Consider the following 17,816-nt stretch of genomic DNA (forward strand, 5'->3'; position numbering starts at 1 on the left):
TTTACACTTTTTTTTTAAAAAAAAAAAAAAAAAAAAAAAGAAGAGGAGGGTAGACCCGGCGGGTTCCACCTCAGGGAAAAAAAAAAAAAAAAGAAAAAGAAAACCTGGGGGTGGAGCCCCTATGACCGGCATGAGGATCTACCAATGGAGCGATTCGCTCGTCCTAAGGCCCGCCCGCAGAGGAGGCGGGGCTCCCGCAGACTCGGCCAATGGCGGCGAGGCGGACGGAGGTTGAGCCGCCGTAGGGTAGGGTTAGTGTGAGAGGTGCGGCGGGGGAGGTAATGATGGTGGTGGCGGCCGAGGGAGGCGGGGGAGGGGGATCTGGGCGCTGAACCGCGGCTCTGGCAGGGCTCGCTCGGGCGGGCGGGCCGGAGGGGGACGGTCGCAGGGCGCTCCGCCGGGGAGGGGGCGCTGCTCCGGGAGGGGGCGGGCGTCGTCCGCCCGGGAAGCTGCAGACCCGGGCTCCCGCAAACGAGCACCGCGCCGGGCTTCGCTCTTCCACGCGGCTCCAGCAGGGATGGAGGACTCGGTGGCGGTAGCTGCTTCTGAGGCGGCGGCGACCGAGGAGCGGCTCTAAGGAGGGGACAGCGGGATTAGAGGTGTGAGGAGGGCTTGGAGTGGACGAGCGGAGGGGCCGGGGTTCGGGGACCGAGGCTGGGGTCTAACAGCAAGGCTTGGGTGACAGGGACCGCAGCTGGCAACGCCTGTCTCTGCGGAGAGGCAGGGGTCTGCACTCGGTGCGTGAGGAGGCGAGGCTCAGGCCGGCTGCCCCTGATGGGGGAGGGAGGCACCGCACCTCGCACAGTCCATTGGCCCGGCTGGTCATCGCTTCAAGCCCAGGCAGGAGTTTCCATTCCCCTCCTCCTGGCAGCCAAGGTGAAGGGGAAGCAAAGTGGCCTGGAGCTGGGACCTTGCCCTCCCTCTGCCGTGAGATTTCCCTCCACTGCTAGTTCTCCATTCATTTCCCTCTACTACAGAACCAGCATTTCTCCCTGCACCCTGGTTGTGCTAAGTACATATTCAGTAGCTCGAGGCTATTCATTATCAGCTGAAAAATAAAGTTTATTTAAAAAATAACTCCTAACTGGTGGTAGATATATCAAACAGCATCCCGACTTTCCCGCCCTGTTCTTCTGCTATGCTAGGTAGGGAAGGCAGGGCCCGACTGGCATCTCTCAATTGTTGGTGCTGACAACCTGGTGTATTGCCGCCTGTCTTCAGTGTGATTTGTCATTTCTTCCTTGGTATCTTTCATCCTTGATGTTACTGGCTTTTGAGGCCGGGGTTTTGTTTCATTGTTTGAAAACCACGCAGATAGCAGAGGTTGTTTCGGTCTTATCTAACACTTCTCATGCTTCTGTCCTCATATTCTTTCTCTTTCTGTCTGTGTTTTGCTTTTCAGTTCTCCAGAACCCACGTCATATAGTCCCTGAGGTGGAATGATGATGTCTCCATGAGGGAACCTCCTCTCAGTCATCCTGTCCTGTACATCAGCTGTTCTTGACTGGGCCATTGATCTAAGATAGGATTGACCCTGTGAGACAGGGAGAAGACTTATGGACGCCAAGCATCATTTCAAGTTCTAGTTTTTGTTGAAAGTACTGACATACATGCAAGGCTCTTGTGCTTTATCAAAGCTGCTGTGTTGCTAATCCAGAACTGTTCCAGTCTATTGGCCTATCACCATGGCTTCAGTTTGGAAGCGACTGCAGCGTGTGGGAAAACACGCATCCAAGTTCCAGTTTGTGGCCTCCTACCAGGAGCTGATGGTTGAATGTACAAAGAAATGGTAAGACTTGCTTAGGGGTTGATTAATGTCGTGTTGCCTAACCATCCGGTAGCTTGGACTGTGGGTCTTTTGGTAGCCAGGTTACCTTGCAGTGGTACACAAGTGTGTAGAAGCTGTGGACGGTGCAGATACTCTAACAAGTACTGTATGTGCACTGTTGCTGCTGGTACTGTCTCTGTGGATTTTAATCACTCCATTTCAGATTGTCTCAGAGGACTACAACTGAGAACACACCTAAGTATAGTAGTTTTGGCCTTATGGTCATTTATCATTGGTGTTAGAATAACTTTATTTTTATAATTTTAAACAGAGAATGGTTATCTTAACATCACATATGTCTCAATATAGAAATTTATATCATATAGAATGGCGGTTTTATTTTGTTGTTATTTGTTTCATTTTACTTAGAGTATTTTTCAGTATTTGAATAATGGAATGCCAGTGCACACAACCTTAGAGATTCTCTTGTGAAATGCTTAGTCAGGCAACTGTCTTTTCTTTTTAATTGCCTAATGGGATACATTTCTTGGCAGGATTTAAGGAAGCAATTAGTGGCAATGGTTTGTCATTTGCCTCTTTCTTTCCATTTGAGGAAAGTAAATTTAGGGCTTTCTTTTACTACTATGAATGATAAGAAATGAGAATCCTTACGTAGTGAGGGACAAAAGTTAATCTTAAGCAAATGGTCTTTTGAATTTTAGTTTATTATATCGATTAAGCACTACCACAAAATAAGTCCATTTCATCAAGGACTGTCATCTCATGTTTGGTACTAAGCTCACTTTCTAGTGTCCTCTCGGCTAAGCATTCTTAGTTTTTTGGGTTTTTTTTTTTTTTTTTTTGAGTTTGTAAGGAACATTATTTTAAAATCAATTCTATATATATATATATATATATATATATATATATATATATATGTGTGTGTGTGTGTGTGTGTGTGTGTGTGTATGTATGTATATTCTACCTAGTTTATATACATAAACTGCTGATTTAGAGACAGAAATGGCATCCTCCCTACCCTCAAGGAGCTCACAGGCCATGGTAAGGACCCTTAAGTAACTTCACTTGTGATAGGTTCAGTAATGTAAATATGCATGTTTCTACCCGGCTGGATATCCTGGGGATATTACTTCTCTGTAATTCAGTCTCCATATGTATAGTAATGGTACCACTTAGTAGAAGATTAAATCAACTAATTTTGTAAAAGGTTTAGAACAGGGAGGTAGTAAATGCCCATGAGATGCCAGTGTTATCCATAGGGTTCTCAGTCTACAGCACAGTGAAGAATGATGCGAGTAAGGAAGCAGGTGCCTTTCTCTGCTTTCCTGGGCTCTCAGCTGAGCTTGACTTCATTTTAGTGTATTTTATCTTACTTCCCTTTATTAGGCTAGACTGGCTGGCCAGTAAGCCTCAGGGATCCTGCCTTCACCTCCCCAGCACCAAGGTCACAGACAATATGCCACTGCTCCTGGCTTTTTACATAGATGCTGAGGATGGAATTCAGGTTCTCATGCTGTGCGCAAGAACTTTACCCCAGCTTCAGGCTGAATCTTAGAGAGCCTTAGTTGTACATCAAATCAGAGAGGAAGAAACGAGGTACATTTTAGGAAATCCACACATTTAGACAACCTACAGCAGGACGCATGCTTAGAATTCAAGGTATGGCTTTATATCATGAGGCTTTAGGTATAGCATGAGGGGTGGGTGGATCAAGGCATCCCTGTAATTATAGCAAGGCTGAGGCAGGATGATTTCAAGTTTGAGGTCACTCTAGGATCCAAATTCAAGCACTTTCCTTAGATGAGAGTGTTGGCTGAGGGGAATCACAGTGTGGTAGGGCATCTGAAAGCCTGGAAGAACTCCAGTCATAGAAAGCCTCATGTTGTTATTAGTAGCTTGGGCTACCATGTGTTGGTGACAGGGCTGCTGTGGAAGTTTGGAGATGAAGTTTAGGTTTGTAATGGGAAAATTGGCAGGCTGTGGTGCGGAGAGGGTGGGTAACCGAGGCAGTGTTGGTAGTGTAACTGTTGCTGTTGATAAAGTGAGGAATGGTGTGTGGACCAGCTACTGGCAGAGGGTCTGGAGGGCATGGAGCAGAAGAGCACATAGAGTGAAAAGTGATGGGACTTGATGGTCGGTCTTGTCAGTCTGGGATGGGGAGGAATGGTGAGAGGGAGAAGGAGAAGTTTAGATCGACACCAGGCTTCTGCCTTTAAAGGCTAGGGACCTACCAAGAAGGAAGGTGGTCCGATTGCATCCATTCTTAACTTGGTAGTACACTGGAAACGTCAGCTTTGAATCTAATTATGAGGCAGTCTCACTGTAAGCCCAGGCTGGCTTCAGACTCAGATCTCCTGCCTCTGCATATTAGCCTAGGATTGTAGGCCTGAGCCCCCATACTTGAATTGATCTCATTTTCTTTCTTTTTATTGTAAACATATTTTTCCCTTGCAATATATTCTGACTATGGTTTCCCTTCTCTCTAGTCCTTCCAGTTTCTCCCACCTCTTCTCCCATCTAGAGCCACACCCTTTCTGGGTCTTCCTTAGAAAACAAACAGGCATCTGAGGGACAATAACAAAATAAGATAAAATTAAAACAAAGGAACAGGACAAAATAAACAGAAGGAAGACAGACCAAGAAAAGGTACAAGAAACAGATATAGACTCGGAAACACAGGCAGAGACATACCCCTTCGCACGTTTAGGAATCTCATAAACACACAAAACTGGAAGCCATACTATATACATAAAACTTGAAGAGTACAAAATAATAATAATAATAATAATAATAATAATAATAAATAATAAATGGTTTGTGTTCAATATCTACTCCTGGGCACATAGCCTACCTTAAGTGTGGTTTGTTTCCTCGGGGAGACTCCTTTGGAGAAAGCCCATTTTTCATTGGCAAGAGACTATCACTTGGAGGTAGCTTCACATTTAGGGATGGGGGCTTATGTTCACATCTCCTCTCAGCACTAGGACCTCATCTAATTAGCTCTAGTGCATGCTGCCTCAGTCTCAATGAGCTCAAGTCTGCATGGTCTTGCTGTGTTTAGAAGGCCTTATTTCCCTGGAGTCCTCTATCACCTCTGGCTCACATACTTTTTTTTCTTCCTCTTCAGCTGAGTTCCCTGAGCCCTGAGGGGAGGGATTTGATGAAGACAACCTTTTTAGGGCTGAATGTTTCAAGGTTTCTCATTCTCTGAATATTATCTCCATGTAGGTCTCTGTATTTGTTCCCATCTGCTGCAGGAGGAAGTTCTTGTGATGATGACTGAGCAAGGCACTGATCTATAAGTACAGTGGAATGTTTACTAGGAGTCATTTTATTACTACATTCTTTAAGTAGACTGGTAATATTTGGTTGTGCCCTAGGTCCCTGACTATTTAGTCCCTGGTTCTTGGCACCCAAACAGTGGAGTATATGGATTCCAGCCCATGGAGTGAGCCTCAAATCAAACCAGATACTGGTTGGTTACTCCAACAAGCTTTGTGCCACCATTGCATTAGCATTCCATGCAGGCAGGGCACCACTGTAGATCAGAGGGCTTGTAGCTGAGTTGGTGATTGCAGGTACCTCTGGTACCAAGAAATCTACACAATGGGGTTGAAGACTCTAGGTAGACACCAGCTCCACTTCCCCATGTTCAGTGAGTTGTGTGGGTGTTATTTCCATGATTTAAGGTAGGGCCTTGCCATGATTTTGTGGAGAGCAAACAGCAGCCTGGGTTGTTCCCAGGGTTCTCATGAATCTCATTTCTTAACAGCATAGACATTCAGGTTATTTTTCAGCTAGAGAAAAAAAAATCAGTTTATTGATGGGTTTGGTGGCACACCACCAAATCTTAGTACTTGACAGATTGAAGCAGAAGATCAGGAATTCAAGGGTGGTTTCTCTTACAAAGCCAATTAGTATGGGATTGTGTGAGACCTTGTTCCAAAGAAGAAGAAGAAGAAGAAGAAGAAGAGGAGGAGGAGGAGGAGGAGGAGGAAGAGGAAGAGGAAGAGGAAGAGGAGGAGGGGAGGAGGAGGAGGGGGGGAGGAGGAAGAGAAGGAGGAGGAGAAACATAAATAAACAAAGTCAGTTTCTTGTGGGGCATGGTGGTTTGCACCTGTAATCTAGTCATGAGGGAAGCTGGAGCAAGAGGGTCATCTTGTGCTAGAGAGAGACCCTTCCTTAAAAAACCCCTACCAACAAAGAAAAAAAATCCATTTCTTCCTCATAATCTGTAGCATGTTTTGTGTTTTTCTTCCCTTGTGCAACATTTACGCCATTGTTAACACATCTTAAAGCAACTAGTGAAAAATCAAACTTGATTATAGTTGAATAGGTAGCTTGATTATGTTAATTATGGTCATTAAGGGTCTGGCAGTAAAATCAGAGTCTATGATTATATATGGACTTAATACTGGAAGGACTTGAATGCTCTGTAATTTTTCAGATGGACAGTACCATATTGTGAAATCTTTCTTGCTTTCATTTAAAAATACAGCTTAGCAGCTGGGCGATGGTTCAGTGGCTAGATCCCTTACTGCTCTTGCTGCAGAGGATGCTGGTTTGGTTCCCAGCACCCACATGGAGCCTCATAACCAGCTGAACTCGAGCTCCAGGGAATCCATTGCATTCTTCTGACCTTCATAGGCACCAGGCACAAAGGTGATGTACAGACATGGAGGCAAGCATTCATACATATAAAATAAATAAATAAATAAATAAGAAAGTAAATTAATCCTTAATAAAAATTAAGTTTAAAGCTGATAAGGTGATAGTGACCATGAAGTAATGTATCTATTGTCTGTATAGGCATTTTATTTGTAAGTGGATCCTTAAGTAGAACTTTAAAGAATTTTCATGATATAAAAATTGATTGTAATCATTTTAGTTGACATTCCTTTTGCTTTAGCGTCCTTGTGAAAATACAAATCAGGCCCAATTTCTAAACTCATATCCTATAATTTTCTCTCTTTTTTCCATTTTTTTTCATTCTTGATTTAAATACTTGCCAGAACTCAAATTATTTTATACGTGTGCTGAATTTAAAATCTGTTTAAAGTATGTAAAAATACACTTGAACACACAGTAAGGATATTTTTATGAGCCACGTTTGCATTTCACTTATTATTTATTCATGTATTTACTTTTGCAGTCATGGGAATTATACTTTGGGATTTGTGCATGGGAAGTGCTCCCTGCCATGCAGCTGGATCCCAGGCCTACTTTGATGGTTTTGTGTATTACTCTAGAGATGTGGAAGAATGAATGTAGAGGAGGGAAACTTAGAGATTCTAATTGAAAAGTTGAAAAGATTCTAACAACTCTATCGTGTCTAGTGCTGTGGTGCTTTTTCTGCAGATGTCTGCTACCTATAGCTCTTACAGTGTACTACCCCCTCTTCTGTGACATGTGTGTGTGCATATATGCTATGTCGATGTCCCATTTATTGCTGAGCATTGCAGTCTCTTGTTCTCTGCATTGATTAGTTGTGGGTTCTATAAAATAACTTAGGGGACAGTTTCATACTATGTTAATTTGGTAGTCAACCTGGGAAGAGGGAAACTCAGTTAAAAAATTGTCTCTGTTAGATTGGCCTGTGGACATGCCTGTAGGGTTTTTTTCTTGATTGCTAATTGATGTTGGAAGACCCACCCACTGTGGGCGGTACCAGCCTTGCACAGGTGGGCCTGAGCTGTATAAATGTGAGTCTGAAAGCAAGCACAGGTTTTGCTTTAGTTTCTGCCTTTTACCTTCAGATTCTTGCCTTGAATTCCTGACTTGGTTTTCCTCTATAACCCAAATACATTCTTTGTTCAAGTTGCTTTTGGCCACTGTACTATCACAGCAACAGAAGGCAAACCAGGGCACAGCATGGTAGTAGCAGACTCCTCAGGGCCTCGAACCTAGTCAACCACAGGTTTTAGTCTCAGTGGAGCCAGGTTTGAGCTGTTTTGTGGAATGGGCTTTTAAAAACAGTCAGAAAGTTATTGCTTTTTCCCATAGCATTTGAGTAATTTTTGTACTAGTGGGTATATCCAGCCCAGGCAGTTGTTATTGTAGTTTGCAGGGTTCACGGCTGGGGAAGACTGTTGAATACTTTCATCTCAGGCATCATACATAGACCACCTCCAGTGCTATGAAAGCTAGCCAGATCACTACCAGTTTGATTTCTCATGGTTCCCTGACTCAAGAATGTGTTATCTTGAATAATATGGAGATCTTAATCTTACCCTCAAGTTTCTAGGAGGTAACCAAGAGCAATGGCAATGGTCTGTAAGCATTCATTCACTTTGGTATGTATGTACCTATCTATCTATTTTTGGTGGCTGTATGGAAAATGGCTCCGTTTGTATAACATATGCCCAAACCTACCACTACCATCATATTAGATTAAGGCATAATTTATACTTTTTACAAACAGAAATGCAGAATTGTTTAAATGCAGAATTGAGTGAGTTTTGACAAATGATGTACTGGTTCAGCTTGAAATAATTACACGGAAAGTACAGCAGATTGAACATGCTGGTAGGTTGTGAAGTAAGTGTAGGTTCAGCAACGACTATAGAGGGATGGAGGTTGTAGGTGAGGAGAAGGTTTTGGTGGGAGAAATCAGGTTTTTTGTTTTAAAGTTTCTTAAAGTTTGAGACATCCAGATGAAGATCTTAATCAGTTAATTTGTAAGGGTCTCACCCATGGGAGAAAAGAGGACAGAGCCTTTGTGTATATAACACAATTGTGAAACTGTGAGAGATTTTCTATGGCTTTCATTCAGATTGAGAAGAGTTGAGGTTGAGGGCTGAGACACTGTCATATGCAGAGACTGAAAACCGGGAGCAGTGAAGTAGAGGAAGATTAGGAAATGTCTTCCAAGAACTAAGACATAAAAAGCAAATCAAAAAGGAAGTGCTGGTTAATTCAATATTGCTCAGAGGGTGAACAAAACAGCCTTGAATTTGACAAATTGGAAAGAGCTGATGGCCTCGGAGAGTGATTTTAGAGGAACATTGTGGATGGAAGCTTGACTACATTGGTGTCTTAGTTAGGGTTTCTATTGCTGTGAAGAGACACCATCACTACAATTCTTATAAAGGGCTGGCTTATCGTTTCAGAGTTTTACTCCAGTATTGTCACGGAGAGAAGCATGCTGGCAGACATGGTGCTGGGGAAGGAGCTGAGAGTTTAATATCTTGATCTGTAGGTAGCAGAAGGCGACTGTGTCACGTTGGGCATTGCTTGAGCATATGAGACCTCAAAGCCTGCCCCCAGAGTGACTCACTTCCTCCAACAAGGTCACTGTAGGCAAACATTTTTCTCAACGTACTTTAATAAGTGTTGAACCTCCCCTCTAGCCCACCACCCACAGAGGTAATGGAAAAGAAAAGGTATTAGGACATGGGGGGAAGTGAACCTGTTTAGAAATAGTTCTTTGAGGGCGAGCCCAGGCAATCAAACACATGAGTCTATGGGGCCAATCCTATTCAAACCTCCACAGGAAGACCTTTCGCAGAAGCTACATTAGCAAGTAGAAGCAAAGACAAGACTTGGCTATGAGTGACTAATGCTCAGCACGTCCGCTGCCTGTTCTCTTGGGGCAGAATCAGGAGCTACACACAGACCTGTTGGGTGTGAGGAGAGAGTGGGTGTGAAAGAGTCAAAGTGCAAATGAATTGACTCAAATACAGGATTGCTGGCTCATGCTGAGGACCTTGTAACTCTGCTTAGACTGTAGAAGGATCAAACACTAGGGTCACAGACTTCAATCCAGTTAAGTTCAGAGCTGGCGTTGGCCAGTGTTTGGTCAGGAATGTAGAGCCTAGGAATGGGAGAGAGGGACAAGAAAATGGAGAGGAGAGTGGGTGTGTGGCAGTGCTAGAACTGTGGACCAATAGACATGGGCTGGAGCAGGAGAAGGTCAGGGCACAAGCATGAGATACCTGGTGAGAAAGTGAGGCCTGTGATTACAGAGCTTACGAAAGAAGTATTGGGGAAGAGGCCACAGAGTGAGTCAGGCAGAAGGACAGGAGGTAGAACTTAGAGATGCTTGATGTCTGGAGGATGTGAGGTCCAGGTGCCAGCCTCCTTGGAGCAGATGGCTCTCAAAGTTAAGATATGAACACACATGCTGTATTTAATTTGTATTATTTTAATTTGTATTTTATTTGTATTACCTTTAATTTGCTATGCCTTAAAATGGAAACGTGTTTGTTTCTTTCTTAAAAATTTAAGAACATTTGAACAAGTCTGCTCTTGTACCTTGGAGGTGCTTCTGTTCTCATGGTGACTGTAACTATTAAGGTATGGCCATTAATAATTGGTGGTGACCGAGATGCAGTGGAGGAAAAGATTTTTTGAGTTGAACAGAACCTGTTGTATCTGTTTGCCTCTATAGAGAGACAATTCTTATTTTTTTCTTCTTTTTTTTTTGTCAAAATTTAGAGTCTAAAATGTGGGCCAGATTATTGTTATGGCTCTTGATGATAGGATTGGGAGGTTCTAAGATCTTAACTGAGAGAAAGATTGGGTAAAAAGTAGAGGCTTGGGTGCCATTGTTCTAGTGCTTCTGAGCTTGCTTTGGGAGAGATACAGGTTTTTTGTTTGTTTGTTTGTTGGGTTTTGGTTTTTTGTTGTTGTTTTCTTTCTTTCTTTTTATTACTTTTTGTGTTGTAAATTATGTGACTCATTTATTCCTTGAAAAAAAAAATCCAACTTATCCCCATTCCTCCCCCAGTAATCATGACTTCAATAGCATCGAGTAGTCAACTAACTTAACTTGGTTAAGTTTCCATTACTAGGCATGGTATTTATTCCTTTTGTTGGTCTGGTCTTAGATCACATTAGAGAACTGATGGTTACTGCCACTACTGTACCCTTTGTGTTACTGTGCTGGTCATTGATGTGGCTCAGAAAAGCTACAACCCTCTTCCTTTGGAAGTCTACACAGTGCCTTTGGTTATCATGAGAGCTAGTTTTCTATATGGTGTGTGTGTGTGTGTAGATCAGCAGATAACTCTTTGGGAGTCAATTCTCTCTGCTGTGATCTGGGGAGCAAATGCAGGTCTCCAGGCTTGTAGCAAATGCTCCTACTCAATGAGTTATTTACTAACTGCTTCTCAGTGTGTTAACCTGACTATAATTATATGGTAGTGGTCTTTGGGGTGATCTTTAAAACCAGAATTAATACATGTAATGCTTTATTCAGATTTGAAATGCTTATCCATTGTGAAGCAGAGCTTTACACAATTCAGCTCTGATTGGTTGTTTTAAGACACATAATGGAGCCTTTTTATACCATAAGTGGTCATAGCTGTGTTTATCTAAATGTTTAATTCTTCCCAAGACTACATATACCTTTAGAATAGGTAAGAGTTGACAAATGCTGGCCTGAGTCAGCTACCTCTAGTTGTTGGTAAAGTACAGCCATGTAAATCCTTTTACATCTTATCTGTGGTTTCTTTTACACTGTAGTGGAGAGTTAAGTCATTGACACCTTAGATTGGGTAGACGCAAAGTTTAAAGTCTTTACTCTTTGGTCCTTTAGGAAAAAGTTTCTCTGTGTGTAGTGGCTGACACCAGAAATCCTAACACCATGAGACTGAGGCAGGAGGAATTTGAGGCTAGCCTAGGCTACAAAGAGAGTTTGGGCCAGTCTAGATAGACCACAGAGTAAACCCTTGTTTTAAAATAAACAAACAAGCTAACTAAACAACAAACACAAAGTAGCTACTGAACAGAAAACCAAAAAGTTCACTGACTTCTGTTCTGTGTCATAGAGAAACTGTGTAATGGAGCTCATGATAACTATTATGGCCTATTATCCTATCAACTTTGGGGAACATTCAGTTCTGTGTCTGCAGAAAGCACATGCATTTCCTGGCAGTGTGGACTTGAACAAGTAAAGCCTTAGCACCCGATGCCCAGAGTGGGGATGTTCTCTGTGCTTTAGACTCGAGTTCTTTAGGAGATGGTGAGATGATGAAACAACACTGAAGGAATTGAACAGGTCTGACTTAGTATGTGTTCAGTAAGTTACCCATTCACACTTCTGTCCACTCTGATGGGCAGAGGTACCGAGAGCCAGACGACTGAAAATGTAACCTGAGCATTGAGAGTATATAGAGAGACCAAGTAGTGACCCAGGGAGCCTGGAGGGCTGGGTGGGAACGAGTCGCTTTGACGATGGTACGCTGGTGCTTGCTTGGGAAGAGGAGGGCTGGGTGGGAACGAGTCGCTCTGACGATGGTACGCTGGTGCTTGCTTGGGAAGAGGAAGTACATATTTTTGCTTCTGGAGCAAAATCAACTCATGCAGTTTTATAATTCCTTCGTTAGTAGTCATTTCAAGTAAGTGTGTGTGGCTAAGTACACGAACTTAATTCCGTATGAGTAATTTGTCATTGTTGTGTGTGTGTCCTCTAGCAGGAACACACTCTTCATCCTCCCTCCTTCTTTCCTCTGTCTCTTCTCCTACTCCCTCTCCAGAGCCTTAGGCAAAGAGTGCGCTCCTGCTGAGCTTGAGACCAGCCTAAATTGAGTTCTTTACTGTAGCGTCTTAAATTTTTCAACAATTATATCTGTGTATGTGCATGTGCCTGAGGTTAGAGGCAGCCCCTGTGAGCTGCCTGGTGTGAGGACTGGGAATTGAACTCAGGTCCTCTGCAAGAAAAGTACTTGTTCTTAACCACTGAGCCATCTCATCATCTCACAGAAACATTTTTGAAGTGCTTTCTTCCTGTTTTCTTCTTCCATAACATCTTTCTTATGTTACATTAAATCTTGGTTTGCTTATTTTTTAAAAGTTTGTTTTAAAAAGATTATGGGACTGCCCCACCTGGGGGTCCATCCCATAATCAGCCACCAAACCCAGACACTATTGCATATGCCAGCAAGATTTTGCTGACAGGTCCCTGATATAGCTGTCTCCTGTGAGGCTTTGCCAGTACCTGGCAAATACAGGAGTGGATGCTCACAATCATCTATAGGATGGATCACAGGGCTCCCAATGGAGAAGCTAGAGAAAGTACCCAAGGAGCTGAAGGGGTCTGCAACCCGATAGATGCAACAACAACATGAACTAACCAGTACCCCAAGAGCTCATGTCTCTAGCTGCATATGTAGCAGAAGATGGCCTAGTCGGCCATCATTGGGAAGAGAGGCCCCTAAGTCTTGCAAACTTTATATGCCCCAGTACAGGGGAATGCCAGGGCCAAGAAGTGGGAGTGGGTGGGTAGGGGAACAGGGGCAGGGGAGGGTATAGGGGACTTGGGATAGCATTTGAAATGTAAATGAAGAAAATATCTAATTAAAAAAATTAACACCCCCCAAAAGGATTATGGGATTAGGTGAAAAAATTCTACTCATAGGGTTTAGTTTGACCTTAGTTTTACAATTAAAATGCTCTGAGGACTAATACTTGACATTTCCAGAAATGTGCTATTGATGCATCAGATGTGATCTAATTCTGTAGGACATTTCAACAAAAGAGCCACTCAAGTAGTTCACTGTATGATTTAAAAATAGTCCAGTGTTCTAAGGGAAAACTGGCCCAAACATTTTGAACTAAATGCTCAACAAGGGCGATGATATTCTGCGTTAGGATTATTGCATAATGTCTTAAAAGAAGTTGAACTGAGGTTGAAGTGCGGGCAGTGAGCCCTGTGGACCGCTGCTCTCTTCCTCACCCTCAGTGTGATACTGAGGAAACTGGGCTAATAGGCACCTGAAGGTTGCCTTGTCTCAGTTTGACTTACTGAAAACTTCAGCTTGATTTTTATTAAATCTAGTATTGCTATTTTAAAACACTTTTAAATTTAAAAATGTATAAAATTGGCCTTGGTTCAAAGATACTGTAAAGGTCCATCCCCTGCATATGTCCAGGTTTTTCAGCTTGAGAATTTAAAATAGCTATGCTGATGAACTTAGAGCCATAGAGAGCAGAGCTGAGGTCTCAGTGCAGGACAGAAGGTACTGTTACCCCCTGCAAAGAAACCCACTGGGCACTAGATTTAGCAGAGTTTATGGGCAGAAGAGAAACACATTGGCTTAGGTACTGGTTCTTTCTTTAAAACTTAACCTAAAGAGGGTTTTTTATTATGACCCCCCCCATCCCCAACTCCTAGGAAAAACAAAATAACACGAAAGTGGGTGTGATGGCAAAAGCATGGTGACTTTTGGAGAGATGCCAGGCCTGGGCTGCATAGTGAGACCCCAAGTGAAAGTGAAAAAAAGAAAGCCATAGAATTACTGTTGAATTGGTAATATTTCTGTCAGCTTTTAATGAAATTTTTTAAAGATAATGTGGTTGACACCGAGTTTTCTCTCATTTGGTTTAAACCAAGAGCATAACTTGGAAAATGTATAATAATCACCATTTATTAGAAATCTAGTTCTGTGCTATCTGTATAGGAGTAAATAATCTTTAAATTAAGCAAACTTCCAACTTTAGTTCTTGGTTTAATTAGTCCACATTTGATCACTCACTAGCCACACACAGTAAGGGGCTGCGTATGGTCAGGTCAGTGTGACGGAAGTCTTCATGTCATCGATGGCTGTCCTGATAGTCCGAGTCCCTGTCTGCTTTGCAGGGTGAGTGCTGTAATTCTGTGTTTTTCAGGATTCCAAATTGCCGATGAGCATGAAATTGAGTCTTACATCTCCTGCATTTTATTCTTTCTCCAGCTCTTTGCTGCAGGAAAGCTTTGCCAGACCCTGGGTGACACCTCCTGTTGCTACTCCAGAAATATTTGCAAATTAAGGGTTAGAATTGTCCCTGCTATGCTTCGGCAACTTGGTGATTTTTTTTTTTTAATTTAAAAAATGTGAAATTCAGTATATTTTAGCTTTGCTATCTGTACACCTGTCAGAATTAATATAAGCATTTGATCAGGTTCATGGATTGATTTAAAGACTGATTTTAGTTACTCTCTTCCATAGCAGAGGCTGTTGAGAAATTGCTGAGATTTTTGCTCACTTAGGTTGAGAATTTGCCGAGCGCTACATTGTTGCTCTACTTCAGGTGCAGCTGGACTGCCCCTGGCTCTGCCCTTTGCCTTTTGCCCTTTTCTTTCTCCTTGGAAGTATTCTTTATGTGCAGTTGGGTTTCGCTGTGGTGTCAGCCTCCAGGAATATTGCACTGAACTCAAAGGGTGTACCAAAGAAATACTTAAAAATGTGCCACATAGAAGCATGAGCAAGTTCAGCTTTTGTGTGTGTGAGTGTGCGCAGTGCATTCGTGAGTAGGGATCAGAGACCTCGTGGACTCAGTTCTTCCTTTGGGATCACACAACAAACACAAGTTGTTGACTTGGTGGCAAACATCTTTAACTGGTTCAGCTTTAATGTTAGTTTGCTGCACTCCTTTCAACAATTCTACATTTTTGCAAAGTTGGGATTTTGAAAAAAAGCAGGTGTCGTGAAAATCTGTGGGGAACAGGATACAAGGGAGGCAGTGGCCAGTCTGATGGCTGGGTTTGAGAAGTTGTCCATTGCCAACGTGAGTGAGCTTTTGGGACCAACATTCTCTTAGGTGGTTTGGGCCTGACTATGTAGTAAGCAAGTGGCTCAGTGCTTGCTTTGGCTTGGGGGTTGGGGATCTAAGAAGAACTTGTCCCTGAAAACCAGAAGGTTTGAGAGCCTGCAGTAGGTGCCAATGTGTCTGTCCTTTATGCTTCCCGTAGCCCTCTGGTCTGTTGTCTGTAGTTAGCATTCTAGGCACTGGCTTATGTCCCCAGTTAACAGGATTTCTTTGCTGTAAGGTTAATCATTTGCCTTTCCATACAGTAGTCACTAAAAGCTGGTCACTAAATCCCACGTGTACTAAGGAGAGGAATTTTGTTCTGTTTATTTGAAGTATAAAAAAAGTGTGAACATATGTCAAATCCACCACAGAACTAATAAAATTCTGGAGGTGTGTACCTATCCCATTCTCTAGTTCAAATATCCCATGCCTCTAGTTAAAAATTCATCAATAAGCTCAGCCAGCAACAGTTATTAGGAAATTAGCATTTATCTAGTGGTATTGATTAATTTATTATTGTCCTAATTTTGAGTCCTCAATTATTCCAGTAATTCTGTTTAGAAAAAAAAGTTTTGTTGTTGTTGTTATTGTTTGTAAGACCAGTCTAGGGTTATGTGTGTTGTTGTTTTAATCTCTTAGAGTTCTTCAGACCTTAGAGTTCTTCTTTGTGTTATTTCTGCCTAGATTCAGGCTTTAAGTTCTTGGTTAGTGTCCCTGAGTGATGTATGTGTGTTAGAAGTCACATGACTGGGCAGGTATTGCTGATGCTCATGTCTGTAACTTGGTTAAATGTTTCTGCCAGACTTCTGCATGTGAGGCTACTGTTTGCACTTCTGTGGGAACAATGTGCATGTCTTACTTCTAACAAACCTTTTCCAGCTCGTCTCAGAATCTGTGCTTCTCTTTAATCTGAAGCACAGGTAGGTTTGTTCATAATTTAGTGAACTTTTAATGTGTTTTCCAAAGTAAGAACTTCTCTTTTTAAAGGTTTATTCCCCTAGTTCCTGTTAACTGTAAGATTTTGTTTGTTTGTTTTGTTTTTGTTTGTTTGTAGATGTTCTTTACTAAGATGAGCACGTTTTCCTTTATTCCCCGTTGGCTGAGAGTTCTTATCATGAAGGGGTATTGGATTTTGTCAAACACTTTTTCTGTATGTAATGACTCTCACTTGTTTTCCTGATTGTTTTGTCTTATCTTTAAAGATTAACTTGGTGCTGTGTGTGCAGTTTGGATTATTGTCATGGTACAAAGAGTAGGTCTATAGTTTGATGTCCATCCCTGTTTCTCAGTCTTTAGTCCTCATAATTTATTCATCTGTTTATTGTTTCTTTTGAGACAGGTTTCTCTCTGTAGCTCTGCTCAAGAGATTCACCTGCCTCTGTCCCCAGAGTGCTGGGACAAAGGTGTGCACTGCCACTGCCCAGCTGAAATGAATTATTTTTATAGATGGGAGTTGACCTGTAGAGACAGCTTCAGTTTCTAGGCGACCTTACCCAGTCAGAGTACTCAGCATGCTTCGATGCCAGATGGCCCATAATGCTTCTCTTTCACTAAGGATCTTTAACTTAAATGTGTAATTTATACTTAATTTGTCATATTTTTAAAACTTTTGAGAAAAATTATGTCCCTATGTTGGATAGTACCCTGACATTCTTATTTTGCACAGAAACTTAAATGCATTTTAGACTGTGGGATTGAGAGCTTTGATGTGATCTTAAAAATAATGTGTCTTTTTGGCAAGACATGGATTATTTAAACATGCAAAAATACTTTCTGAAACACCAACTTTTTAGGAATTTCAAATATATTTGGATTGGTAATTATTTGACTGTGATACTCATGTGCCAGGATGGGTCCTAAAGGTTATATGTATCTTACATTCTGAGTAAAATAAGTTTGGTTTTTAAATTTCTATGCCTTCTGTGATAGTATAATTAAGTTTCCTTTTTTATTCTTTTAATAAAAGAATCCCAAGAAGACTGGAAAGGAGAAAAGGTTGACTATGAGCGTGTAACTAGTTGCTGGGGAAGGCTTACCTTGGTCTGTCTCTCTTTAAAGGTTAATTTGGTGCTGCCCGTGCAGTTTGATTTTGGAGCCCTACATTTGATCCTTTTTTTTCCCCCTGCTTGCTCCGGCCAACCCCGCTTGCTCCGGCCCAAAGATTTATTTAATAATAATAATGATAATAATAATAAAATAATAATAAAGTACACTGTAGCTGTCCTCAGACACACCAGAAGAGGGTGTCAGATCTCATTACAGATGATTGTGAGCCACCATGTGGTTGCTGGGATTTGAACTCAGGTTAAGAGCAGTCAGTGCTCTTAATGGCTGAGCTATCTCCAGCCCACCTTTGATCCTTTCATGTGTATTTTATTTCTTCTTACCTTTGTCTAAACTTTTCAGAGAATGATTTTACTGCCTGGTCATGTGCTTCCTGTGGCGAGCAGACAAGTAAAGTTCCTTTATGCACTGCTTGAAGTAAAATAACTTAAGTTACTTAGTCTAGCATTTC

At 42.1% G+C, this 17,816-nt stretch overlaps 1 protein-coding gene across 11 annotated transcripts in view; it reads left to right on the forward strand.

Annotated features, from left to right (window-relative positions):
* Positions 1-226: 226 nt before the first annotated feature.
* Ehbp1 (EH domain binding protein 1) overlaps positions 227-17,816 on the forward strand; it is a 297,197-nt gene continuing 279,607 nt past the window's right edge. For 9 of the 11 annotated variants that reach the window (XM_029483502.2, XM_029483505.2, XM_021176349.3 and 6 more), the window contains exons 1-2: positions 441-599; positions 1,403-1,789. In XM_029483502.2, the coding sequence (XP_029339362.1) occupies positions 1,686-1,789 (104 nt within the window). In that variant the 5' untranslated portion in view covers positions 441-599; positions 1,403-1,685. Of the gene's footprint in view, positions 279-440; positions 600-1,402; positions 1,790-17,816 lie in introns of those variants that run through there. The other 2 variants (XM_085829085.1, XM_029483503.2) reach the window with 2 other exon arrangements.

The sequence above is a fragment of the Mus caroli genome, unplaced genomic scaffold (assembly GCF_978045245.1).
Source record: "Mus caroli unplaced genomic scaffold, Mus_caroli_1 scaffold_13, whole genome shotgun sequence".
Classification (NCBI taxonomy): Eukaryota; Metazoa; Chordata; class Mammalia; order Rodentia; family Muridae; genus Mus; species Mus caroli.